Here is a 26253-nt window from a genome sequence, read left to right on the forward strand (position 1 = left end):
GTGTTTTTAAAATTTCCACATATTTATAGGTGTTACAATGCTACAAAATATCCTAAATCCAAATTACAGCTAGGTTTTACAATATTTCCTTTGATTTGCAAACCCAGAGTTCAGGTCTATGACTTTCAAACTCTTGATAGCAGGTATGAAACATCTCTCTATGATGTTCATACTAGGGGAAGGGCTAGTACTAAAATTTAATCATGTTGTAGCTGGCTCTTTGTGGGTGGTAGCTTAACTTGGGAGCGTCTAGCTTGATTGGTTTTATATCCAAATTCACATAAGTTGAGTGAATTTTGTACAGAAGTTCCGCGGAGTGAACTTCTATTTCTTAAGGATTAGTAGCATGTTCCTGGCCATGTAATTCAGAGTTAGGACTTCTACTTTTTGGGTCCTCCGCTTTAAGTCATATTCTTTCTGGTTTCTCAGTGTAGTTTTTACTTGATAAAATTTAGAATATTGACAAATATTGACAAAGTGACAAATATTTTGTTATATAAACAAGAACAGGAGCAACCTGCAGGAATTCTAACTAATGGATATCACGGGAATACTCTGTACTTTGTCCTCCCCGCCTCCCACAGGGGGAGGCGCAGAGGGAGAATCTTGAGAGAGAGAATCTTAAGCCTGTAGCAGGCAGGGCTTGATCTCACAACCCTGAGATCATGACCTGAGCTAAAATTAAGAGTCGAACACTTAACTGGCTGAGCCATCAAGGCGCCCCTATACTTCTGTCTCTTTTTTGACAGGTTTATGATACCTCTGATGGCACCTTACTTCAGCCCCTAAAGGGACACAAAGATACTGTATACTGTGTGGCATATGCAAAGGATGGTAAGAGTCTATTCTGATTTTACACTCTCTGCAATGGCGTCATAGCTGCTCATTTTTTCTCCTTAGTCACTCCTGAGTACGACTTGTGGTTGCAGAAGATAGTTCAGTTTCTTAAGCTTCAATTCAAATTCAATCATTCAAGTCGACAAGTACTTACTGAGGGCCATCTATGTGCCAGGCACTATTCTAGATGTTTGAAATAAGTAAATTAAACAATATGCTGGAAATAAGGCAGAATAAGGGGAATTGGAGTGTTGGGTGGGGCAGGAGATTAGGTACAGAAATGAGGGAGGTGGTGAGGGTGGGTTTATTGAGACAGGAACAGATGAGCCAAGACTTGAAGGTGGGGAGCCAGTGAGATTCTGATAGTGGGCATCTAGGGGAAGAGAGTTTCTCACAGAGGGAAAAAAACCATTGCAAAGACCCTGAGGTGAGAATGTACCTTCCAGGGCCTTTGGCAGAGGGAGTCAGGGGGAGCAGTAGAGGATATGGGTAGAGAGGTAACAGGTATGGTTGGGGTGGCCAGATCATGTTGGGTGTCATAAGGACTTTGACTTAGATTCTCAGTGAAAATGGGGAACCACTAAAGACTTCTGGGCAGAGGAGAGATCTGATCTGATTTATATTTTAAAAGGATCCCTCTAGCTGATATTTTATAAACAGCCCTCAGGGGTGAGGGTTGGGGCAGGGAGACCAGTGAAGAAGCATCATCCAGACAAGTTTTATAACACTAGTGATGGTGGCTCAGACCTCTGAGAGAGGTGAGAGTAGAGGAAGTAGTAAGGAGTGGTAGATTCTGGGTATTGTTTGAAGGATAAGATTGCCAGACAGATGGTGTATATGGTGTGAAGAAAGGAAGCAGGGGTGACTGCAAAGATTCTGATCTGAGCTACTGAAAAGTTTGGAGTGGCTTTCTACTAAGACGGGAAAGGCTGCAGATAATATAGTGGAAGATAAGGAGTTCAGTTTTGGACATGCTGAATTTGAGAAATGTTGATGCTATAGGAGAGAGGGGAAGGACTTGTCAGAACAGAATCATTGAGTGGGCAAGAGGAGATGGGATCTAGGACCTAGATGGGGCATGGTGGAAGGTAGAGGATGTCACATAGGAGCTGGCAGAATGAGGCATATTGTATTAGGAGTCTAGCGGGAAGTCTCTTCCGTTTTTTCAGTGAAATAGGAATCTACATGACCTCAGAGTGAGGATGGGGAGGGAGGTGTCAGAGAGTTGAGAAGAAAGGAAAGAATGGAAAGTTGCCACTTAGGAGAATGGCTGAGTGGATGTACAGTGAAATCCCAAGCAACATGAAGGGCCCACTTGAAGCTGATCATCAATAGAAAGTGAGAGCAGTTGGTGTGATTATGTTTTTTCCCTCCACTACTTTGGGCTGCATAGATGCAGGGTTGAAGAGAATTGGGTTTAACCAAATTGGTAGGTTTACAAGCACCTCTGAAGAGGAAATAAGAGGGCAAGGGAGTGGAGGATGTATGCAAAGGAGTGATTATATACATTGACTTTAAACTGCTGGCTGTGTAAGCTGTGTAATGGCTGGGGGGGAAGATTAGAGGACCACAGGGGGTGGGGCAGTGGAGAGGTTCTAGGTCCTGGTAGATTTGAAGGGCTACTGGCTATGGTGAGGTGACAAAGAGGAGAGGTGGTAGTCAGAGAATGGATGCTTGAAATCAATACTGAGAATTAAAAATAAATCTCTGCTATTCTTTGTGTGGGGTTACTGAGAAGAACATGGGCTTTGGCATGAGATGGCTCCAAGTTCCAATCCTAAGGTAGTTATTGAGTCTCTCTGAGTCTCAGTTTCCTTATATGTCAAATAGATATAGGATGAGAGGTAGCATTCTGTGACCACTGCTGAGAAGGCCCAGAATCAGAATGTTACAGTGCTTGAATGAACCTTGGAAATCATTCAGGTTCCAGGTTTTTAACTTCTTTTAGATGATGAACCTCTTCGAGAATCTAATGAAAGCTGGAAACCACTTTGTAGAAAAGTGCACATTCTTCATGTATACACACAATTTTGTAAGTATAGCTTTAATTGGATCTAGCCCAGTGTCTTCATTTTAGTCCTACGTAAAGACCTGGAGAAGTGACTTGCTAAGATCATGCAGCAAGTTAGTGGCCAGAACACTTCCTTCTTGCCTCATAGTCAGCTATGCTGTGTCATAGTAGCCATGGGTTGTTTTGTTTTCTGTTTTTTATGTGCATGTTTGAGTTCAAATTCAGAGTAATACTGTAGGGAGGCCTTTGGTGCCTCTGGAGTTTATAAACCTAGGGGTTCTTTGGCTTACTATGCTATTAAGTCCCTTGAGGGTGTCAGAGTGTAGCCTATGATTAGTGGCAATTGTCAGCACTTTGCAGAGTCCTGACACACACATCATCATATTTGACCTTCCCAACAACTCTTTCAACCAGGCAGGGAGGGATTCTCAGCTCCTGCATAGATGAGAAGACAGACTTGGAGAAGTTACAGGTGAGGGTGACAAAGCCAGACCTGCCCCAGGTCTTCCGACTACAGAGCCCTCATTCCTTCTAATAGATCATGCTGCTTCTCCAGGACATTACATCATGGTTCAGAAGTCTTTTAATTCCTCTAAACTAGTCTTTTCCTCCTGGCTCTAGCAGTGGAAATACTCTGAATTATGGTATTGCTCTTAAAGCTTGCTTGTTTCCAGTGTCTCACCTAGTTTAATTAATATTTAATGAACAATCATGATACAAAGGTATGAAAGAACTAGTTTTTGGTTCAAGAAAAATAAGACAATATGAAGAAATAATTGTAATAATAAGAGCTAATTTTTAAAAAAGATTTTATTTATTTGTCAGAGAGAGAGCAAGCACACAAGCAGGGGGCAGTGACAAGCAGAGGGAGAAGCAGGCTCCCTGATAAGCAAGGACCCTGTTTCAGGATACAATCCCAGGACCTTGGGATCATGACCTGAGCCAAAGGCAGACACTTAACTGACTCAGCCACCCAGGAGTCCCTAATTTTTTTTTTTTTTTTTTTTTTAGTACTGATTCTATTCTAGACACTGTCCAAAATACTTTAATCTCCTTTAATCTTCACAACAACTATGAGGTAAATACTGTTTCATCTGTTTTTCAAATGAGGAAATGAAGCATAAGATGTTCAGAAACTTGTTCTGGGTCCTGCAGCTGGTACTATCACTAGGAATTCCAACTCAGACTCTGAGGCCATAGCCCACACTCTTCATTACCTGCTGTCTGCCATTGTGGAGGGAGGAGTGACAGAAATAATAACAAATAAAAGCAGCTTCTGTGTATTTAATAGATGCAGCAATGTCCTATGACTCACCCAAATATCTGCTATTCCAGTCATCATGAAAGGTGTTTTACAAATATTATCTTAGTTGTCCCCTATACAGAGCCTTTGAGGAAGATGTTATTATTCCTTTATGTTTCAGATGTAGAAGCTCAGAAAACAGTGACTTGCCCAAGGTCAACTTCCACTGGCCTTAAGAACAAAGTCTAAAATTCCTTAACAAGGTTTATAAAATCTGGCCCATGGTTACTTCTCAGAGGTCATCTCTCAGCAGAGTAAGTGAAGGCTCCCTGTTGTTTGCTGCCATGATACCCCGCTCCACTTCTAAGCATTTGTAAACATGCAACAATGTCATTAAGAAGTAACTACTTGGGATGCGTGGGTGGCTCAGTGGGTTAAACCACTGCCTTCGGCTCAGGTCATAATCCCAGGGTCCTAGGATTGAGTGCCGCATCGGGCTCCTTGCTTGACGGGAAGCCTGCTTCTCTCTCTGCCTCTGCCTGCTTGTGCGCTTGTGCTCTCTCTCTCTCTTTTTCTCTCTCTCTCTCTGTGTCTCTCTGACAAATAAAAATCTTTAAAAAAAAAAAAAGTAGTAATTACTTGTTAAATGTTATATGTTGTGTCTCTCTAGTCCCATTCTTTCATAAAGCCCAACTAGTATGGAAATGAAAATCTCATTTGTTGCTCTTGCTTAAATTCTTTCTTTGGGATAAAGAGCAAGTTCTTGACTATGACCCCGAAGCTCCTAGAGATCTATCCTCCACCCACCTCCCCCCTGCCCTTGGTATTCCATGCTGGTGCCTGTCAGCCCCTCAGACATAACAGGCTTTTCCTTCCTCAGGGCCTTTGTATATCTTTTCTGTCCTTGCGAATGGGTCTTTAGCTTCTCTTTGTACCTGGCTAAGCTTTGCTTATCCTTTAGGTCTCAACTGAAGGTTCTCCTCCTGAGAATCCTTTACCTCATCTAAATTAGGTCCCCCAGTTATTCTGTTTCCTAGGACTCACTTCTTATCACATTATATTTGTGTTGGATTAATTTCATTTAATGCCTTCTTTTACTAACAGTCTAAACTCTATGAAGGTAGGGATCATGTGTGTTTTAATCACTGCTTAATCCTTAGCATAGAACATGATACCTAGCATGTGGTAGGCCCTCAATACATCATTGTTTACTCAGTGCCGGACAAAGCAAAATTTGAATCTAAACCTCCTGACTGCCATCCAGTACTAATAAGAAAAAGAAGTAGAGAAACAGCTGACAGTTATTAGTTACCTCAAAGAGCTAGTTTTCTAAGAAATACTCCTTGGGAAATGCTGTTTTAAAATAAATGTGACAGTTTTCTTTTTAAAATACTTTTAGGCAAACGCTTTGCTTCTGGATCAGCTGATAAAAGCGTTATTATCTGGACCTCAAAATTGGAAGGCATTCTGAAGTACACGTAAGTAACCATTTAGATGTACAGTATTATTGGTTTGACTCATACTGAGCTACTCCAGCAAAAGCCCCTTTAGGAAGAACTTTTTTCTCTGCAATTGAACTTGGGTATAGGAAAGTTGGGTAATGAATACATGAATGAAAATATCTTGAGCATGTCTAGCCTGGCCAACATTCTTGAGCATGTCTAGCCTGGCTAGGTGTTTTCATATAGCTCAATTGAGTTAATCTGACACCATAGATTCCACCCCACCCAAACCAGTCCCTTTTTAATGTCCCCATTTTGGGGATTGGCCTCGCATCCACCCAGTTTTAACAGCCAGAAACCCAGGGTCACTGTGCTCCAAGATTCCTCTCTGTAAGGGCTCTGCTCATGTTCTTTCCTGTTCCTTCGCCAAGTTAACCCCTACTTGCTCTGCAGATTTCAGATTCAGATGTTGCTTCTTCTGGGAAGCTGTTCCTGGTCCTCTAGACTCAGTCAGATCTTCTTCCTGGCATTTCTCCCAGTTATAGTTTTACAGTTTTTCTGGTGATTGAGATATCTCCCATCAGCCTATAAACTCCCAAAAGCAAACATTGCATTTGTTTTTTGCTCACCCTTGTGTTCCTGGTGCCTAGTACAATGCTTGGCCCATAACTGGTACTTAGAAAATGATTTTTTTTCTTTTTAATTGTGGTAAAATACATATAACAAATTTATCATATTAACTATCTTTTAAGTATACAGTTCAGTAGTGTTAAGTACATTCATATTGTTGTACAAAACCTCCATAACTCTTTTCGTCTTACAAAACTAAAATTCCATACCCAATCAATGACAACTATTCCCTGGGCCCTTGGCCCCTGGCAGTCACTATTTTACTTTCTGTCTCTATGAATTTGACTTCTCTGGGCATTTTATATAAGTGAATCTTGCAGTATTTGTCCTTTCATGACTAATTTATTTCACTTAGCATAATGTCCTCTCGGTTTATCCATTTTATAGCATATGTCTGTATTCCCTTCCTTTTTGTTTTTTGTTTTTTTTAAGATTTGCTTAATTATTTTAGAGAGAGAGTTGGGGAGAGGTGCAGAGGGAAAGAACCTCAAGTAGACTCCCTGCTGAGCATGGAGCCTAATGCGGGGCTCAATCCCAGGACCCCAAGATCATGACCTGAGCCAAAATAAAGAGTTAGCCACTTAGCCAACTGAGCCATCCAGACACCCCAGAATTCCCTTTCTTTTTATGGCTGAGTTATATTCTAGTATATGTATGTAGCACATTTTGTTTTTCCACTTATCCATCCTTGATGGACATTGAGTTGCTTCCAGTTCTTGGCTATTTTGATTGCTGTTATGAATGTGGGTATACAGATCAACAGCTTTGAGTGAGTGAATAAATGAACGAGTGATGAATGAGGTTATAAGTGAAGTGTTACCCAGAAGTGAAGTAATAAAACAGAGGCTGAGATGCCATGTGTGTACATGACTCACACATCTTTCATTGCTGTCTCAGGATTTGCCACGTTCCCAGATCTTGACCTATAATATCTTCATTGCACCTCCATCCTGTATTTCCAGGCCTCCACAAAGCAATAAATAACAGCCATCACCTATGCACCTGGTGCTAGGCTACGTGCTTTACTTCATTATCTTATCAGTTTACAAATGGGAGGAAGCTACCATGCTGGTCTTGGAGGAGGTAGCATTTAGACTAGGCCAGTTTTGTGGGTAAGGTCTAAGATATGAAATGGTGGGTGAGGAGCAATCCACAGCAGGAGAATTCATCCTTGTGCCTTTTGTTAGTCACTTGCATAAGAGCTTGTGGTGTGTAGTCAGACTGTGGGCTTATCATAAAATCTTCAGTTGTAGCCACTGAAACATTTGTGGTTTGCTGCATAATAATCTATAGTTGTTTACTTCTTAGACACAATGATTCTATCCAGTGTGTCTCCTACAATCCTGTTACCCACCAACTGGCATCTTGTTCCTCCAGTGACTTTGGTAAGTTCTGCTTCCCAGTGTCTTATCCTGGAATTACCTGAAAATCTGGGCAAAAAAATCCTGAAACCCATCTAGAATGTGGTTGTTTCATCCTAAGAGAGTTAATGCTACTTCCCTCCCCTCAATGGCTAAGAGGAGACTAACAGTTATTCTTTAAATTGTGTGGAAACCAAGAGAGTGAATGGTAACAAAAGTCTGGTAAGCAACTGGGCGACAGCAGGAAGGGCCCCAGGGAGGGAGATGGTAAGAAGGGTTGGAGAGCACAGGCATAACTTGGTGTTGCCATCTCTGGGAAGCCTTCCTGTCTCATCTGGCATGAGTAGGTCATTATCCCTGCACCTCTGTGTTCCCAAACATCCATCATCCATGTGTGTGGGAAATTCTTTACTGTTTCAACTGTGCTTCTTGTGTAGCCACCATTACTTGTTCCGTGGCTATAGCTGTCCTTCCTGAGGGGCTGGATGCCCAGAGGAGCTCACTGTGGCCCCATTTATGGCATTGGCAATGGTGCTGGCACAGAGGAGAGGCCAGTGAAATGTCCATTGAGGCAGGGAGGGAAGGAGCAGAGGCATACAGGTTATCTCTGTTTAAGGTCAATTCTGGTTTTCAGCTCATCTGTTCTTCCTTGCTGAGTACAACAGAACAGGCATTATTGAGGAATGAGAGACCCATGTAATCCCTCTCAGTGTTTCACTGTTCTTATCTCAGACGAACACATTCCTACCCTGTCTATCTCATTGACAGAGTTCTGAGGTTCAAAAGAGAGAATATAATGGAAAGCACATTGTATAAATGGGAAAGGGACTGTCATTCATTAAAAATTTTAGCATTTTCTCCATGTAAGGCACTGGTCTGTGTGCTTACTTTTATAATTAAAAAGACAAAATAGAATCCCTGTCTTCAAAGAGCTTGCGGTTTGGGGCAGGTGGGGAAGTAGAATTTGTAAAAATGTAACATTAAGTAATAATAATAATAATATTTGTTGAATGTTTGAGATATACTAGGCACTCTGCTGAGAGTTAAAATGAATTCCTATTTGAGCTCTATGATCACCCATGAGGTCAGGTATTATTCTCATTTTCACACCACTGAACTGGAGCTTAGAGTGGTTTGGTGACTCACTTGAAGTTGCCCAGCCGATAAGTGGTGGAACCAGGACTTGGACTTAGGCCATGGGGTTTCATCTAGAGTATGATCTGGCAAACAGTGCTATGGGAGACACAGAAGGGAGAGGTTTCCTCTGCTAGAGGCTCCAGACAGGCTCAGTGGAGCATAGATAAGATATGCACAGGTTGAAATATTTGGGGGAGGCATTCTGGACCAGGGGGAGGGAGAAACAAATAGCTTGCTTGATGTTTCAGTTTGCTACATGAATACATTATTGCCCTAGATTTACCTTCTTGATCATACTTCATGGCTCAGGCAAAGAGAGGAATTTGCTCATGTTGCCTAGACATATACCTGTTGCAGAGCAGTGAGCCACTAACAGGAGGGAGCCAGCCAAAAGTGGCCAGTGCACCTTGGACAAGCAGGATCATGTGCTGTGGATGAGGCCTGGAAGAGGAAACTGATTTTGAGGAAGCATTGTTCATTACTTCAAATGCTAAGTTGTACGCTAGTTGCAGTGTAATAGTTACGAACTGTGAAGTTGCCATTTCTTTGAGTTAAAGCTCTAAAAAGTTGGCTAGAAATTCACCAATATACCCTCCTTTTTTTGTTTTGTTTTGTTTTTTGTTTTTAAATAATTATAGATTCTTTGTCAGTTTCAAAGATAGTAGCGAGAAGTCTACCAGGAAATGGGGCCTGGCACAATGTGTATATATAGTTCTGTCCTTTCATCACCTGGTTAGATTACCATTGCCACAAAGACATTCCTTTGTTGTCATTCTTCTCCTATTCCTCCCTAACTGGCACCTGGTAACCATTAAGCTGGTCTCGATCTTTATAGAATTTTGCCATTTTGAGAATGTTATAAAATGGAATCATGCAGTACTTGACTTTATGAGATTGGCTTTTTTCACTTTAACGTAAAGCCCTGGAGGTGTATCAATAGCTTGTTCCTTTTTTATTGCTGAGTAATACCCCATCAAATCTCTCTTCTTTAAATTATTTTATGTTGAAGGTTTGTGGTCTCCTGAACAGAAGTCTGTCACCAAGCACAAATCCAATAGCAAGATCACCTGCTGCAGGTGAGTTAAAGGCAGCTCCGAAGGTAGGTTTCACATTCCCTTTTCCCAAACAGACTCTCAAACTCCAGTTAATTTACACAGTGGAAAAGGTCTGTGTGACCTGGTTTGGGCCTCTGTATTTTCTCTTTTCTTTTGTGGTCCTCTTGATGGGAAGGACCCGTGCCTCTAGTCATCAAGCAAAAGAGCACAGCAACTTGCCTTCCTGCAGCTCTCTAGCAACAAGCCTCCTCATCCAGAAGCTGTGCTCAGTGGAGGTTTTCTGGAAGAGCACAGCTGTCCTCTTGTCCAGGTAGCACCTATGCTCGAGAAAGCACAGGCTTTGATACTAGACCTGGATTTGAGTCCAGATTTAGTCACTAATAGGCTCTGTGACCTTAGGAGGTTCTTCATTTGACAAATGGGGATAACTGACTTGATAGGGCTGCTGTGAAATGCACACAAACTAAGGAGTATAAAATAAGCAGCACAGGGCCTGACATACAGTAGAGATTATAAATGATAGCTATTCTGGCTGTGAAGCTTCTGAGGGTAGCCTTTCTCTCATTCATCATCTGTTAAGCACCCACCTATCTATTCGAGAGGCTAGGCATACACCAAGATATAGATTCTGTTTTTAGGCATTCTTGAAGCGGGAGGAGATTGAAATGGTGAGTGGGGAATGGTGGCTGGCCCAGTGATGGGGGTACAAGCTAAGAGCTGTCATGGAGGTAACTGCAGAAAGCTGTGGGAGCTCAGAAAACAGTGCTACTGCCTTCACATCTCACTGTTGATTCTAAAAATAAATGGGGTTTGAAGTTTGGTCCCCTGATTTTTACATCAGAACCAGGATGAGCCCTGTTGTTGCTGCCTCCTCAGACTGTATTTCAACCAAGGCATCATCCTCATTAGTTTTATCTTCTGTGTATTCCTTTCTGTCTTCCCATGCCCTTCGTTGGTTGTATGAACAGCTGGACAAATGATGGTCAGTACCTGGCTCTCGGGATGTTCAATGGGATCATCAGCATACGGAATAAAAATGGCGAGGAGAAAGTGAAGATCGAGCGGCCAGGGGGCTCTCTCTCCCCCATATGGTCCATCTGTTGGAACCCTTCAAGGTGATCTTATAGCTATTCTCCTTCTAGAACAAATACTATTAAGAAAAAGGGCTTTTCTCCCCAGGCTGGGTTCCTTATTTTTTCTTAAGGTCTCCATCCATTCAAAACCTTCTCACTACATTTGACCAATCTGTTTTGGAAGCCATTCCACTTGAATGGAATTTTTTAAGAGCCCATTTTGAGTTTTGGAATGAATCCCAGAGATTTTAGCAAAGCAGAATAATTATGTAGACCAGCCTAACGTGTGTGTATATATGTGTGTATGTTTGTGTGCATGCATGCTACAGAAAGCCCATTTCTTTTTTTCTTTTTTTTTTTAAAAAAGCTTTTATTCATTTATTTGACAGATTACAAGTAGGCAGAGAGGCAGGCAGAGAGAGAGGGGGAAGCAGGCTCGCCGCCGAGCAGAGAGCCCAATGTGGAGTCCGATCTCAGGACCCTGAAATCATGACCTGAGTTGAAGGCAGAGGCTTAACCCACTGAGCCACCTAGGTGGCCCAGAAAGCCCATTTCTTTATGAATTAATAACTCACCTCTTTGCTCTGGCTTCATTTTGGTTTTTTCCCCTTTTAATTTCTTCCCTCCAAATCTGGGCAGAACATGTGCCCACTGAATAATAAATAGCTATTTCATGAACCTTTTTTTGCTGCCCCCTGCCAAAAAAATAAAAATTAAGTCTAGAAATGCCCCCAAAGCTTGTAGCTCCACAAATGATTGGCATCTACATTCTCAAACCTTATACACATTTTCCTTCTTCTGCCTATGTGACTTTAAAGGTAGACTAATAGCTTTAAGTGTTCTTTGTATAATCCTCTAATATTAAATTCCCAGTACCCCTCAAAGAATCTTCTTAAGGTAAAGGACTTAATTGTTTACCAGCCCAATGTCATTTTACAGGTGGTACCTACTTGATTTAGAAAGTTGTTTGATTCCATTGCCTTTCTCATACCAGATTATTATGCTTCTTCCTGAATAATTGTGTCCAGCCCAGGGCTGCACCATGCATGTCTAAGGCCTTCAAAGGCCATTAGCCTACCCCAGAGTTCCTGCTGTTTGATTTTGTGGCCACAGATGACTTTGTGGCTTCAGGGTACCATTTTTAATTCATGAGAAGCAGGATGCCCAGTATACCTGGTTGCTGTCCTCTTCCGGGCAGGGTTCAGGGGCTCCTTGACAGGTTTTGAAATTATAGCTTTAGTGTAGTTCTAGGCAATGTGATTGTGAACAACCACTTACTGTCTACAGCCGATGGGAGAGTTTCTGGATGAACAGAGAAAGCGAGGATGCCGAGGAAGTCAATGTCAACAGATATTTTCAGGAAATCCCTTCCACTCTGAAGTCAGCAGTGTACAGTAGTCAGGGTAGTGAGGCAGAGGAGGAAGAACCAGAGGAAGAGGACGACAGTCCCAGGGACGACAACTCGTGAGTGTGTCCTGAAGAATGAGACCCCTCTTTGGAGGGGTCCAGGCCCCAGTGAAGACCTGCCAGGCCAGACACTGTTCTGAAGCTCCATTCTAAGTTGGGTTGGGGGAATTGTTGGTGAAAGGTCCTCCAACAAGAGGGAGCACACCCTTATAGCTTGTGTTACAAAATTATTCTTTGGGAAACTTAAGAACTACTGAAAAATCTAAAGGAGAACAACTTTTCTATAAATCCCTACCCTGTGAGGGAACCATTGTTAGTATTTTAGTGTATTTTCCCTCAGTCTTTTAGTGTGTCCACATGATTAAGTCATATCTAACCTTTTCTAACACTTGACCATCATCAAGTGAACTCTTTCTGGTAACATTAATGGTCCTTTTAAAAACAGATTTTTAATACCTGCATAGGATATGCTGTGTAGAAACACCATAGTTCATTGAACATTCCTCTATTACTGGACATTTTTCCTAGCCTATTCCCCTGTACCCTACCTTGCATTTGATAGGACATATATCAAAAAGGAAGCCCTTGCCTTACCCACAATCCTTACACCCAATTCCTGGCTGTCTAGGCGTTCTTTCTGCTTTTCAACTGAGTTTACCTATAAGGAAAACATTGGCAGCCTGGAGTGGGGAGACCTGGGGGAGCCAGGATGTTCTGACTGGGCAAAAATGATCTAGCTTGGGACTTTCCAAACTGCTTTATGGTACCTGGGGTTCCTTAGAAGAAGTAGGTGGAGGTGGAGGACAAAGAAAGGAGGAAAGGGTGGGCTTCAGATCCCTATCTCTGCTTCAACCAGAACAGCCCCTTTTATTGCTTGACATGAGTTTTTGTTTTGGTGAAGAGTCCCACTGCCAGGAATAAAAAAGAGAAAAGGGAAAAGGCAGATCGAAAACCACCAGTCCAGCTCATGATATGGTTTCCATAAGAAGGCTCACCATGGGCTGGGTTCCTAGATTGTATTTGGACCTCAGTGTATGATTTCATACAGAGTTCCTCTACAGGTCTTTTCCTGTTAAGATCCCTCTCCATCTTTGTCTTTTTTACTTAGTTGTGAATTAGTGCCTATATTTGCCAATATGATGGCTGGGTTTTGCAGATGAGGCTGCACCATTCCTTGCCTGCATATTTAATGGTGCTTCCAGATGACTGCAGGCCCTGGGCTTAAAAAGCTTGTGTGCTGGTCCTACAGCCCTAGTCCCAAGGCACTGATAGTAATAGATACTCAGTTTCAAAGACAATTGTTGATCTTCAGAGAACCCACTATATTTTATTAGATCCAGTCAGAAACCATTTCACTTGTTCGAGAACCCCAGCTATGAGAGAACATAGCTTTATGTATTAATTTTTCTCTTCAGAAAGAGCAAGCCAGCTTCCCCTTTGTCCATTAAAAAATCAGCCCATGCCTTTCCACTGCAATTAGACTTGTTTCTTCACTGTCTCCCCACATTTTATAGTACATGGGTAAAAAGCACTTCTGGCTCTATCACCTTGCTCTTTCTTAGCACTACTCTCAGGAAGACTTGAAATGAGGGGTTTAACCTCTTCACTATGGCAGAGCCACATAGTAGGGTATTCAATGAAATAATGGTCCCAGGAGATTCACCTTGCCTCATCCCACTGGACTGATGGGTTGGCCCACATTACAACTTTTGGCTTCAGTATTGCTGTATAATATTTGGCAATCTGACAGTCTGGCCAGCACTTTTTCCTGTTGTTTGTTAAACCCTTAGGGCTACAGTTATCAGTGGGTCATGGCCCCATATAACCTCTTTGTCTTCTGTTGATTAGAGAGGAACATAATGACATCCTGGCTGTAGCTGACTGGGGACAGAAACTCTCCTTCTACCAACTAAGTGGGAAACAGGTATGTAGCACTATACAAACCCAGTGGGAAATACAGTTTTGATCATGTCTATTATATGCTCTTTTTACTTTCAAAGATTCTATTATTAGTAATTATACTTTATTATTGTTTTCTGAGCATTTACTTTAATACCTGGTACTGTGCTCAGTGTTTTACATATTTTATCTCCTTTAATTATCATAAAACCCTGTGAAGTAAGTATAATTGGTTATCAACTTTGTAGAAATGAGTAGGCAAGACTCAGAGCAGTGAAATAAAGATTATGCCTAAGGTGCTACACTGCTAGTAAATGGGTGGCACCTGAGATTGAAACCCAGATTGTTTTGATTCAAAGCCTTGGTCTTAGTTATGTATCTGTCTTCCTTTATTTGCTTTATGCATTCTACAAACATTAACAAGCACGCATTTAGACCAGCACTTCACCTGTGCTAGGAGCTACTGACAGAGCTGTTAATGCCTCTGCATTAAGGCTGATAGGGGCACAGTTGATAGACACTATTCCCAGTGCAGCATGGTACATAGTATCTTAGAGAGATATATAGATAGGATGTTACAGGGACACAAAAGATAACATCATTGCTTGGTGGAAATGGGAGATTTTGTAGAAGTGAACTTTGAACAAAATGAACAGGAATTTGCTAAGCAGAGGACATTGGAACTAGTGTTTCAGGCAGAGGAAATAGCATCTGCAAAGGCAGGGAAGAATGAAGATATATGTCAACTCAGGGAACAGAGGGTTGTTCAGAGTGACTGGATCCCAAGAATTGTGGATAAAAATGGAACTAGAAAGGAAGATGGGGATATGAGTCTAAAGGACCTGAGTCATGTGAATTAGGAGTTTGAACTTTGTATTAGTATTTAGGAGCCATCAATTTAGGTAGGGAGTGACTTGATCAGATTCTTGTTTCAGAAGAATTCCTTGTTTCTGTGGAGGGCTGGATTAAAATAGAACCTGGTGGCAGAAAAACCTATTAGGCTGGAGACATCAAGGATTAGAGTGAAGGTGGTACAGGGTGGCTTAGGTACCACAGCCAAGCAGGTGAGCCTGCTCAATGGAGCCTTTCAATACAGCCTATTCAATGGAGCCTTTGTTTAACAGTATCCTTACTCCTCAAAACATGTCCTGCTAGAAAGGAGGGGTTTCAGTTAGGCGTAGCCCAGCTTTGAGGCCATTTCTTTTCTCCCTCATCTTGCCATTAGACTTTTTTTTTTTTGTAGCTGGGTAGAGAAAAGATAAAGGTAGATAGTGAAGTGTCTTCTGAGTTTGCCTTGGCTGATTTCCCCAAACCCTCATTTTTAATTATCTTCCATCTAGCCGTGGCTTGTCTGTTCATTCACTTAATATGTGTGTATATCATTATTCAACAAATATTTACTGGCATATCTATTGTGTATGAGGCCCTGGTCATGGGTATTGGAAGTTCTCAGGAACAAATAACCACACTACACAGGGAAGGATTAGGGTCTTGTTGCTATAAAGAACCTGACTTGGTGGTCACAGCCATGGGCAATATCTTGCATGTATGTAGCACTAGAGTTCATCCTGTGGCTCAGAGTTTTTTGAATGATAAGCAACCTTGTTCCACTGAGATAACCCAGGTGACTAGAGACAGTAAAATTGTTTCCTTAGTTAGGTATCTTTGAAATCTGGGAAGATTTAGAATTAAATATAGGATGATGAAGTAAATCAAGCCTATACTTTTGTGTTAGGTATACTTTGTGTATTTTTGGCATTTTTAAGTGTTTGTAATGTTTAATGGTATCTGGATTAATGATTATAATATCTAACATTTATTGAATTTTAGGCATTGTATAAACTCTTTACAAGGTTAACTTTTAATCTTTATAACAACTCTGTGAGGTATGTATTATTATTACCACTTTACATGTTAGAAAATTGAGGTTTAGGGAGGTTCAGTAACCAGCCAAAGCCATACAGGGTAGTAGTGGCCAAGTCTGGTTTGGAACCCAGGCAGACTGGTGCTAGAAATCCATATTAGAATATCTATCAGATCTGTCTTGTGATGACCATTTAAGAGCTATAATTGAGTAATCAATTTTATACATCTGATTTTAAATTGAAAGGTGTAAGAAATTTTTAGTCAAGTACCTATGTAATATTGGAATGTTAAAAAGATTCATTATATTTTTTGGCTTAGGGTGGGGTGGCAGTAGTTACTGATCTTCTTGAATCTATATACTTATGTCTTTATTCTTTCACCAAATGTGGAATAATTTTTTGTTATTTCTTCATCTTCATTCTCTCCTTTTCCTTCTGGGTCTCCGGTTACATGTTAAACCTCTTGGTATTGTTCTTCAGATAATTGAGGCCTTATTCATTTTTTAAATCTTTTAACCCCCTGCTCTGATCTATTGCTCAATCTTCAACTTCATTGACTCTTCTGTCATCTATAATATTTCTGTTAAACCCATCCAGTGAATTTTTGTTTCACTTACTGCATTTTTCAGTTCTAGATTTCCATTTGGTTCTTTTTTCCTGTTTGTCCATTCATTATAGGAATATTTTCCTTTATATCCTTGACCATAGTTATAATAGCTTTTTAAAAATTTTCATCTGCTACTTCGTATCTGAGTTACCTTGGGGTTAATTTCTACTAATTATCTTTTCTCTTGAATATGGTTCACATTTTTGCTTTTTGGAATTTGGGGTTATATTCTGAACATTGTAAATGATGCATCATAGGGACTCATTTCTGTCATGTTCCTCTGAGGATTATTGTGTAGTTTTGTTTTGTTTTGTTTTGTTTTAATATGGAACGCTTACAGGTTTGTTATCCTTAAACAGGGGCAATGCTAATCTTCTCTACAGTGTTCCAGTTTTAGTATTTATGCTGCTGAAGGAGCACTATAGTTGGGGTTTTAATTAATTAATTTTTTAAAGATTTTATTTATTTGAGAGAGAGTGAGAGCAAGAGAGATCACAGAGGATGAGGGAGAAGCAGACTCCCCCCTAAGCAGAGAGTCTGATGCGGGGCTTGATCCCAGGACCCCACGACCGTGACCTGAGCTGAAGGCAGATACTTAACCGACTGATCCACCTTGGCATCCCTATAGTTGGTTTTTTTAAAAAACAAGTAGTTAACTTTGCTGGATTCAACATTCAAAGTCCATCTTTCCAGTGTAAGCAGCCCTGAAGTCTCTATTGAGTTCTTTAGCCTTGCTAGGCTGCCTGGCATCTGCCCCACATGTGTGTAGTTCAAAGAGTTCAGATATTCAGTAGTGTATGTGCGGAATTTTGGCTCTCCCTCCCTCTCTCATCTGTCTCTTTTCTGGGATTCCCCTCATTTTCAAGCTGTTATAGCCACTCCAAATCCTGTGCTCATCTGGCAGGGTGCTGATAGGACCTGCCTTTAGGCAAAAAGCCATTAAAAAAGTGAGAAACTTGGTGCAGTCTTTTCTTCCAAATGTCCATGTGTCTTCAGTTTTTGTCTGCTTCTGATTGCTCTTTAGTGCCTTCAGGTGGTTGTAATTTATAGTTGGTCCAGAGTTTGTAGTTGTTACCTGCAGGAGAGTTAACCCAATGGGAACTAGTGAGCCATTACCAGAAGCTGCAAGCCTTCCATCTCATGACTCCTAAGATTTTTCATTTATTTATTTATTTATTTATTTATTTATTTATTGACTTTCAGGCACCTGGGTGTCTCAGTTAAGTGTCTGCCTTTGGCCCAGGTCATGATCCCAGGGTCCTAGGATTGAGTCCTGCATTGGGCTCCCTGCTTGCTGAGGATTCTGCTTCTTCCTCTGCCCAACTCCGCCCTCCACCCCTGCTCCTGTTCTCCTTCTCTTTTGCAAAAATAAAATCTTTCTTTCTTTTTTTTTTTTTTAAAGATTTTACTTATTTATTTGAGAGAGAGAGATCACAAGTAGGCAGAGAGAGGCAGGCAGAGAGAGGCGGGGAAGCAGGCTCCCCGCTGAGCAGAGAGCCTAATGCAGGGCTTGATCCCAGGACCCTGAGACCATGACCTGAACTGAAGGCAAAGGCTTAATCCACTGAGCCACCCAGGTGCCCCAATAAATAAAATCTTTTAAAAAAGATTTTAAAATCTGGATGGCTCAGTCACTTAAGCATCTGCCTTTGGTTCAGGTCATGATCCCAGGGTCCTGGGATGGAGTCCCATATCACCTGTTTCTCCCTCTGCCTGCCACTTCCCCTGCTTATGCTCTCTCTTTTTCTGACAAATAAATAAATAAAATCTTTTTAAAAATATTTTTTTAGTTTTCTTACTAGATTTACTATCATTATATCAGAAATAGGGGCAGTTTGACTCTTAGGCATTTGAAATTATTTTATTTTATTTTATGTATTTATTTGAGAGAGAGGGAGTGCTCATACATAAGCAGGAGGGAGGGAGAGGCAGAGGGAGAAGCAGGCTCCTCACTGAGCAGGGAGCCTGATGTGGAACTTGATCCCATGACCCCAAGATCCTGACCTGATCCTAAGGCAGACACTTAACCTACTGAGCCACCTGGATGCCCCAGGCATTTGGAATTCTTATAAAGGAAAATTGAATATATAAAATGAATAATTGCAGTTTAAATTAGTTTAAGGGAATAAACTAAGTTGTAAATGACACTAAGATTTTCTTTTCTTTTCTTTTCTTTTTTTTTTAAAAAAGATTTATTTTTATTTATTTTTTTTAAAGATTTATTTCCTTATTTGCAAGAGAGAGTGAACAAGCATGGGGTGGGTGGGTAGGGTCAGAGGGAGGGAAAGGGAAACCCAAGCAGACTCCAGGCTGAGTATGGAGGCCAGTGACCCTGAAATCAAGCCTGACCCAAAACCAAGATTCTGATGCTTAATCAACTGTGCAACCCAGGCACCCCAACACTAAGGGATTTTAAAATATATTCAAAATTTAATTCAGTAAATGATCATCAAGGTCCCCTTTCAATTAGTTGCTTACTTTTGTTATACCAATAAATAGGAAAATATTTATAAATTGAACTTAAAAACTTATTGAGAAACCAAGTTTTTAGAATTATTTCTTTAATAAACTAATAGTTTAATAATGGCAGTTATAAATAATCTTTTTATTCACAAAATGTTCCCTTAGGGGTAGCAAAAAACTCCAATGACAATAAGGAGCTTGGACTTTAATGAGTGGTAAGAGGAGTGGGGGGTACATCAAATTAACCCTATTATTTATCAGAGCAGTGAGAGAAGTACTGTGGGGGAGGTGAGCACAGGGCCATGGGAGCACAGAGGAAGGGGCACTGAATCAGGCCTTGGATGGGACAGAGAGATTGGGGGATGTTTTCCGTAGGAGTTGTCACCTGGAGACAGAGAGGGAGAGGACACTCCTGGCCAGGGCTGGGTCATATAGAGAATAGCTCTTATGAGGACATGGAGGCCTAAAAGAGCATGGTCTGCTTGGCAAATACAAGATGTTCATTTTGGGTGAGAAAAGGCTCTTGGGGAGCTGAGCTCAGGAGTTTGACCTTGACCCTCACAACTAAGGGAGGAATACCAAAACTGAAAAGACAACTCACAGAATTGGAGAAATTTTTGCAAATCATGTATCTGATAAGGACCATGTATCTGGAATATATAAAGAACTCTTACAACTCAATAATAAAAAGACAACCAATTAAAAGTTGGAGAAAAGATCTGAATAGACATTTCTCCAAACAAGATGTACATGTGGCCAGTAACTACATAAAAAGATCCTCAACATTATTAGATACCAGGGCAATGCAAATCAAAATCATACCCACTTGGATGGAGAAATTGGAACCCTCATATACTACTGGTACAAATATAAAATGGTACAGTCACTTTGAAAAAATATGGCAGTTCCTAAAAAGGTTATACATAAAGTTACTGCAGATCCAGTGATCCCACTCCCAGATATATATATCCAAGAGAGATGAATATATGTTCACCTAAAAACTTATACACATATATCCCTAGTGGCATTATTGATAATAGTCAAAAAAGTAGGCATGGCTATTAATTGATGAATGGATAACAAAATGTGGTTTATCCATGTAATAGAATATTATTCAGCAATGAAGAGGATGAAGTACTGATATACACTACAGTATGGATGAATTGGTCCCAAAAGGCCACAAATTGTGTGGTCCCATTTATGTGAAATCTTCAAAGTGGGCAAATCTATAGACAGAGAAAGTATATTAGTGGTTGCCGGGGGAGGGAAAGAGAGGAGAATTGGGATCTACAGCTAATAGGTACATGGTTTCTTTTGAGGGTGATAGAATTAGTTCTGAATTAGTGATGATGTTTGCACAATTATATACTTTAAATGGGTGAATTGTTTGATATGTGAATTATACCTAAGTAAAGAGAAGTAGGAAGGTGGTTGTTTCAGAATAGAGGACAGTTTTTAAAATTAGATATATTTGGCTTTATGAAATACTTTTTTTAAAAAAGGAAGAAGAAAGAAGCTGAGGGGAACCAATGGAACCCTTGTAAGGGCTGTGTGTGAAGGAAGGCCTATGGGAGAAAGCCCAGTCTCTGCATCTGGGTTGTTTGAGGAACTAAGACATACACCTGGAGCAGCTAGTGGAACTGGGGGAGATGCTGCTGACCCCAGAAGTGGAGGATTCAACTATGTGGAGGGATGGAGTAGGGTGCTCCAGAGGAGACTAGCTTGTGTTCATGATGGAATCCCACAGCGAGTAACGGCTAGCTTGCCCTTGTCTTCTTGACTCCCCTCCTTAAACTTGGTAGGAAAAGCCCTAAATTGTGTTGTGAATACTATGGATTCAGGAGTGTTTTTTCCCTTGGTGTGTGTTTTCTTTCCTTAGATTGGGAAGGATCGGTCACTGAACTTTGACCCCTGCTGCCTGAGCTACTTTACTAAAGGGGAGTACATTTTGCTAGGAGGGTCAGACAAGCAAGTATCCCTTTTCACCAAGGATGGAGTGCGGCTTGGGACTGTTGGGGAGCAGAACTCCTGGGTGTGGACGTGTAAAGTGAAACCTGACTCCAACTATGTGGTAAGGAGGGGAAGTTCATTCTGTTGGGCCATTGTCTGAGCAGGCACAGACAACAGCCATGTGTAGCCAGTCAGATGATTGACATTTGTTCCTGGCAACTAGGAAGGTAGACTTTCCACAGAAAACTAGGAATTAACAACTCTCTTTCCCTGCAGGTGGTAGGCTGCCAAGATGGCACCATTTCCTTCTACCAGCTTATTTTCAGTACTGTCCATGGGCTCTACAAAGACCGGTATGCTTACAGGGATAGCATGACTGATGTCATCGTGCAGCACCTGATCACAGAGCAGAAAGGTAAAAGGCAGGTATGGCCCCTCTGCCCTCCAACCTTTGGGAGGAGGGGTAGGTTGAGAGGGCTACTGAGAGGGCAAGTGAAATGAGAGGGAATGGTCCTCCTCATCTTTCAGAAACATGTTGGACCACTGGTGTTTGCTTTTTAAAAAATTTTTTTATTTTTTGGAGGGTAAGGGGAGAATATAGATGTCTTTGAGAATCTAAGGAGAGCAATAAACCCTCTCTTCAAAAAAAAAAAAAGGTAGGGGGAGGCAAAGGCTCACATAATTTTGCAGCAGCTATCTTTTTTTTAAAGTTTTTAAATTTTTTTAAAAGATTTTATTTATTTATTTGACAGACAGAGATCACAAGTAGGCAGAGAGGCAGGCAGAGAGAAAGGAGGAAGCAGGCTCCCTGCTGAGCAGAGAGCCTGATGTGGGGCTTGATCCCAAGACCCTGAGATCATGACCTGAGCCGAAGGCAGAGGCTTAACCCTCTGAGCCACCCAGGTTCCCCACAGCAGCTAATTCTAAGGGGAACATGGACTCTCTGACTAAGGGAGGATAATATATGGCATTTCAGAGCCAGGGTGGCTGAGCTGCATGGGTCTCTGTGGACCTATATCCTCTCTGGTATGGATATACTGGAGGGCTTCTTTCTCGACTTCATCTTCATCTTCATCTCCACTTGCCTCCTGATGGGTCCCTACCCCAGGTATAAGCAGGGACAGCAACCACAAGTTTAGTCAGAAGATTCAAGTTCTAGGCCTAGCACAGTCAGCCTGAACCTCAGTTTCATCCACTATCCACTTAAGTTGCCATGCTGGTTCAATGGGCTAAAGATCCACTTATTTCAAGAGTAATTATACACAGATGTGCCAGCCACAGCCTCCTGCCCAGTGCCTGTGTGTAGGGATACACATTGAGGGTTGTCTTAGAGATTCAGCTGGCATCCTTTTGTTCTCATCTGGGAGCACCTCTGGTTGAAGATTCCAGTTGTGCTGGTAAGGGTATAGCCACTTGGGCAGCTCCCCAGCTTCTCTTCTGGGGACATTTCCTCCATCTGGTCTGCAGTTAGAGTGTGAGAGCCTAGTATATACCAGAAACTACATGCAGTTCCATATTGTCAAGGATGGTGGGTGGGGAGTAGCTAGAGGCATGGGTGGTCATCCAGATGGACTTCTGATCATCAGGGGCAATATATTAATGCTGGCAGAGGAGTTTAAACTTAAATTCGGCAAGTGAGTGTAGCACTAAACATTTTACTTTCCATACTCAGTTTTAAGCTTTGAGCCACAAAGATTGTATATGATTTTGGATCCCAATGTTTAGTAGAGCTGATTGTATGTATTAGACACTCTTCAAAGATTTTTTGATGAGAGTGTCTCCTTTGATTGCCAGTAACATTAAGTAAATGATAGCTTTTAATTTTTCTGCCTTCTACCTTACTTAATAATCTCTTGCTGGAGCTGGATTTTTTTCCTTTGCCAGTTCGGATTAAATGCAAAGAGCTTGTCAAGAAGATTGCCATCTACAAAAATCGATTAGCTATCCAACTGCCGGAGAAAATCCTCATCTATGAGTTGTATTCAGACGACTCATCAGATATGCATTACCGGGTGAAGGAGAAGATAGTCAAGAAGTTTGAATGCAACCTCCTGGTGGTGTGTGCCGATCACATCATCCTCTGCCAGGTAGGCAGCAGGTTGGAGGGGTTGGGCTTAATCTTCTACATGTTTCCTCCAAGGGTGGGTTACCCAAATCATGGTTTTAAAAATTGAGCACCAAGAAACAAGTCTCTTTCCATCAAATTCAGTAGCTGTTCATTGCTTTAATTGTATTGACATCTAGAGGAGTTAGACTGTACTAGAAAGTCATGGGCCATACCTGGAGAATAACTTTTGGTATTGCAAAGCACTTTATTATCCTATAATTATACATGTTTGAATGACTTAAAGCATAAATTGATAGAAATGAAAGTCATTTTTTTTGATGAATATACACACGTAAAAATTTATATCATCCTTCTTGTTAAACAATAAAAAATACATAATAACTCAAAAATAGTAAAGGAAGTTTTACTTTCTGAAAGGTTTTTTTTCACAGAAAAAATTTCTCAACTTAGAGCTTCCTACGAAATGTCAAGGGCAATGTCAAGAGAAGTTTGGAAATACTTGAGGGAAGGCCAGCCTGGCATCTTTCTTCAAAGTAGAGGTTGATTTAGTTTCACAAAAGTAGGACTATTGAAAGTGATAAAGTGGAAGAAATCCTTTAGAAATCACTATATGTAAAATACAATTAAAATCTCCCTGAAAGTCTAGAACTCAAGCAGTTTAGAGGTACCCACAAGTTACAGATGTGACAAAAAAGTGTGCTTTTGGATGCTGCCTCTGTGGCTTCCCAGAGGTCTGCACAGAAGATGTGAAGCTGAGCTGTGCTCTGTGGTGAGGGCTTATGTGAAGGATTAATGAACAGTGCCAATCATGGGGACTAGATGGGGTTCAATAGACAATGAATGTGTAGGTATTTTTCATCCCTCACATGCAGGAAGACCCCCTTGGCAGGCCTGGGAACACCCTGTTGAATATCCATGCAGAGCTAGGTTTGTTTTCTAGGAGAAACGGCTACAGTGCTTATCCTTCAGTGGAGTGAAGGAGCGGGAGTGGCAGATGGAGTCTCTCATTCGCTACATCAAGGTGATTGGTGGCCCTCCAGGAAGGGAAGGTCTGTTAGTAGGCCTGAAGAATGGACAGGTGAGTGCTCCCATATGTCTCCCATCAGGCTGATTATCTGTATACAGATTTAGGGACCAGACTCATTATGACCCCAAGGTGGTTTCCCGGGGACAGGAAAAGAGCTTCCCAACCCACATTCACCGTAGGCACATTGGAGGGTAGCCCACAATTTTATTTTTCGAGGACAGCTTCAAGCTGAAGATGCAGTGGCCTTTAGACTTAGAGCATGCTGCATTCTGGCAGGGTTGGCAGTGTGGCATTTGGGCTGCCTATAGTGTGGATCATTGAGTTTCAGGGCACCCAGAAGATGGCATGATTTTTAGAGATACAGTTTCAGTGGCTTGCTAGGGAGGGAGGCAGAATTTATTCTTAGGTCACATCCCTATTAGGGCAATGAATGGATTAAGGCAATATGTTCTAGCTTGTGTTTTAGAGGGTGCTGGTCCTCAGGCTATTACTAGGTGTTTTAAGAAAAATGGGCCCTTTGCTCATATAGATGTGAAAAATCTAGGTTATACAAAGTTAACAGATTTGTGTGTGTGTTCTTTGCTCAAAATAAGAAAAGTTCTAAGTGGCCTACATGGAAATATGAAAGTGAAAATATAACTGCATTAGCCTGAGAGCCAAGCTGTCTAGCAGATGGCTTATGGCTAAAGCTTATCAGGCCTTTCCTGGGACAGAAGTCATGGAGTATGAAATTAGTGGGGGCTGCAGAATAGCAATACTAAAGGGATGGAAAGTCTGTATCTTTCTCATTGTCCGCTGTCACTTCCAGTGTGAGGCTTGAGAACATGGACTTTGGGGACAGGTCGACCTGCAGTCATGTTAGTGCTTAGCTACTCATTAGCTGTGTGACCCTGGGCAGGTCACTTTGCCTTTCTGAGGCTCAGGTTTTACAAATGAGGATAATACCTTATGTTTCAGAGGGCTTTCAGAAATAGTCAATAACTGATAGCTGTCATCATCCTTCTCATCATCATCATTATTTTGCCATGGTTATACTGGATGTCTTGTCAGTGTTTAAAGTAGCCTCTTCTTATGTTAGTTTGTGACTCATATCTCACTAGATGGTGTCTCCTAATCCCACAGCTTGGGTAATGTTGTTAACAAATCCCCAGTCAAGCAGACATTCAAGTGAATTTGTCACATCTTGGGCTGATCATTACTTTGGCAACCTCTGATGAACCACATTTCTGGTCTCCTAAGGATAAGCCCCTGCTCCTGTTCTTTCATTAAGTCCTTTTCTCTGCATGGAGCCTCTGTTGAAGTTAGTGGGAGTTGTTCTTATAGAACACATGGGATTCCAACAGCCTGGCGCAGTTCCAGTGTCTTGTTGCCATGGTGACTCACACTTTTTTTTTCTCTGAGATTTCACCAGATCCTGAAGATCTTTGTGGACAATCTCTTTGCCATTGTCCTGCTGAAGCAGGCCACAGCCGTGCGCTGCTTGGACATGAGTGCTTCCCGTAACAAGCTGGCTGTGGTGGATGAAAATGACACATGCCTGGTGTATGACATCCACACCAAGGAGCTGCTTTTTCAGGTGAAATCCCAGAGAGTTTCTAGGACGTAGTCCTTTGATACCTCCTCTATTTCCCAGTCCCTGCAGGAGGCACTGACCCTCTGGTTCCCAGGCAGGTCTCTGGGAGGAGCAGTGACGTGTAGGAGTATAGGCTTTGAACAGGGGCACAGAGCCCAAGAGGTCCCAGGGCATAGCCCACTCCTCCCACACATGAGCTGCAGGAGCTGGGCAAGTCTTTTTGAACTTTGCTTTCCTCATAGGTGATATGGGCAAGTAACACCTTTCTTTCTGTGAACAGAAAGAAATTTAAGTGGGGCACTTGATAGGCTGTCAGTGCATTGGTTAACGCGAGGATGATTCTTTTGCAAAAGTGCTTCTTGCCAGTTGGAGGTCTGCCTGTATCTGTAAGTGACCTAAGACACAGTAGAGAAATAGGACCAGTTTTGTCATCTGAAAGAAGGGAAAGGATGAGGGGAAGCCCTCTCTTCTAGTTGTTTCACAAGGATGCTCTCAGAGCCAGCAGAATGTGAACTGTTTTAGGAGATAAGCATTGTTTACACACTGTTTGGTCCTATGTCTGGTAGAAATGTGTCACTGGAGAAGAGAGCCCAAAGGCTTTATGC

At 41.6% G+C, this 26253-nt stretch overlaps 1 protein-coding gene and 1 pseudogene across 6 annotated transcripts in view; one reads left to right on the forward strand and one right to left on the reverse strand.

Moving 5' to 3' along the window:
- IFT122 (intraflagellar transport 122) overlaps nt 1–26253 on the forward strand; it is a 70721-nt gene that overhangs the window by 8265 nt on the left and 36203 nt on the right. For 5 of the 6 annotated variants that reach the window (XR_006601563.1, XR_006601562.1, XM_045063336.1 and 2 more), the window contains exons 3-14: nt 750–834; nt 5491–5569; nt 7472–7548; nt 9671–9737; nt 10685–10831; nt 12077–12253; nt 14045–14120; nt 20910–21101; nt 21257–21395; nt 22865–23067; nt 23989–24126; nt 25487–25651. Coding sequence is in view for 4 of the 6 variants with exons in the window: in XM_045063336.1 (XP_044919271.1) it covers nt 750–834; nt 5491–5569; nt 7472–7548; nt 9671–9737; nt 10685–10831; nt 12077–12253; nt 14045–14120; nt 20910–21101; nt 21257–21395; nt 22865–23067; nt 23989–24126; nt 25487–25651 (1545 nt within the window). In the remaining 2 variants the exon portion in view is untranslated. The remainder of the gene's footprint in view (nt 1–749; nt 835–5490; nt 5570–7471; nt 7549–9670; nt 9738–10684; nt 10832–12076; nt 12254–14044; nt 14121–20909; nt 21102–21256; nt 21396–22864; nt 23068–23988; nt 24127–25486; nt 25652–26253) is intronic. The other variant, XM_045063339.1, reaches the window with a different exon arrangement.
- On the reverse strand, nt 16887–16987 carry LOC123387254 (annotated as a pseudogene).

Source organism: Mustela putorius, unplaced genomic scaffold, assembly GCF_011764305.1.
Source record: "Mustela putorius furo isolate JIRA1106 unplaced genomic scaffold, ASM1176430v1.1 tig00003850_pilon_pilon_pilon, whole genome shotgun sequence".
Classification (NCBI taxonomy): domain Eukaryota; kingdom Metazoa; phylum Chordata; class Mammalia; order Carnivora; family Mustelidae; genus Mustela; species Mustela putorius.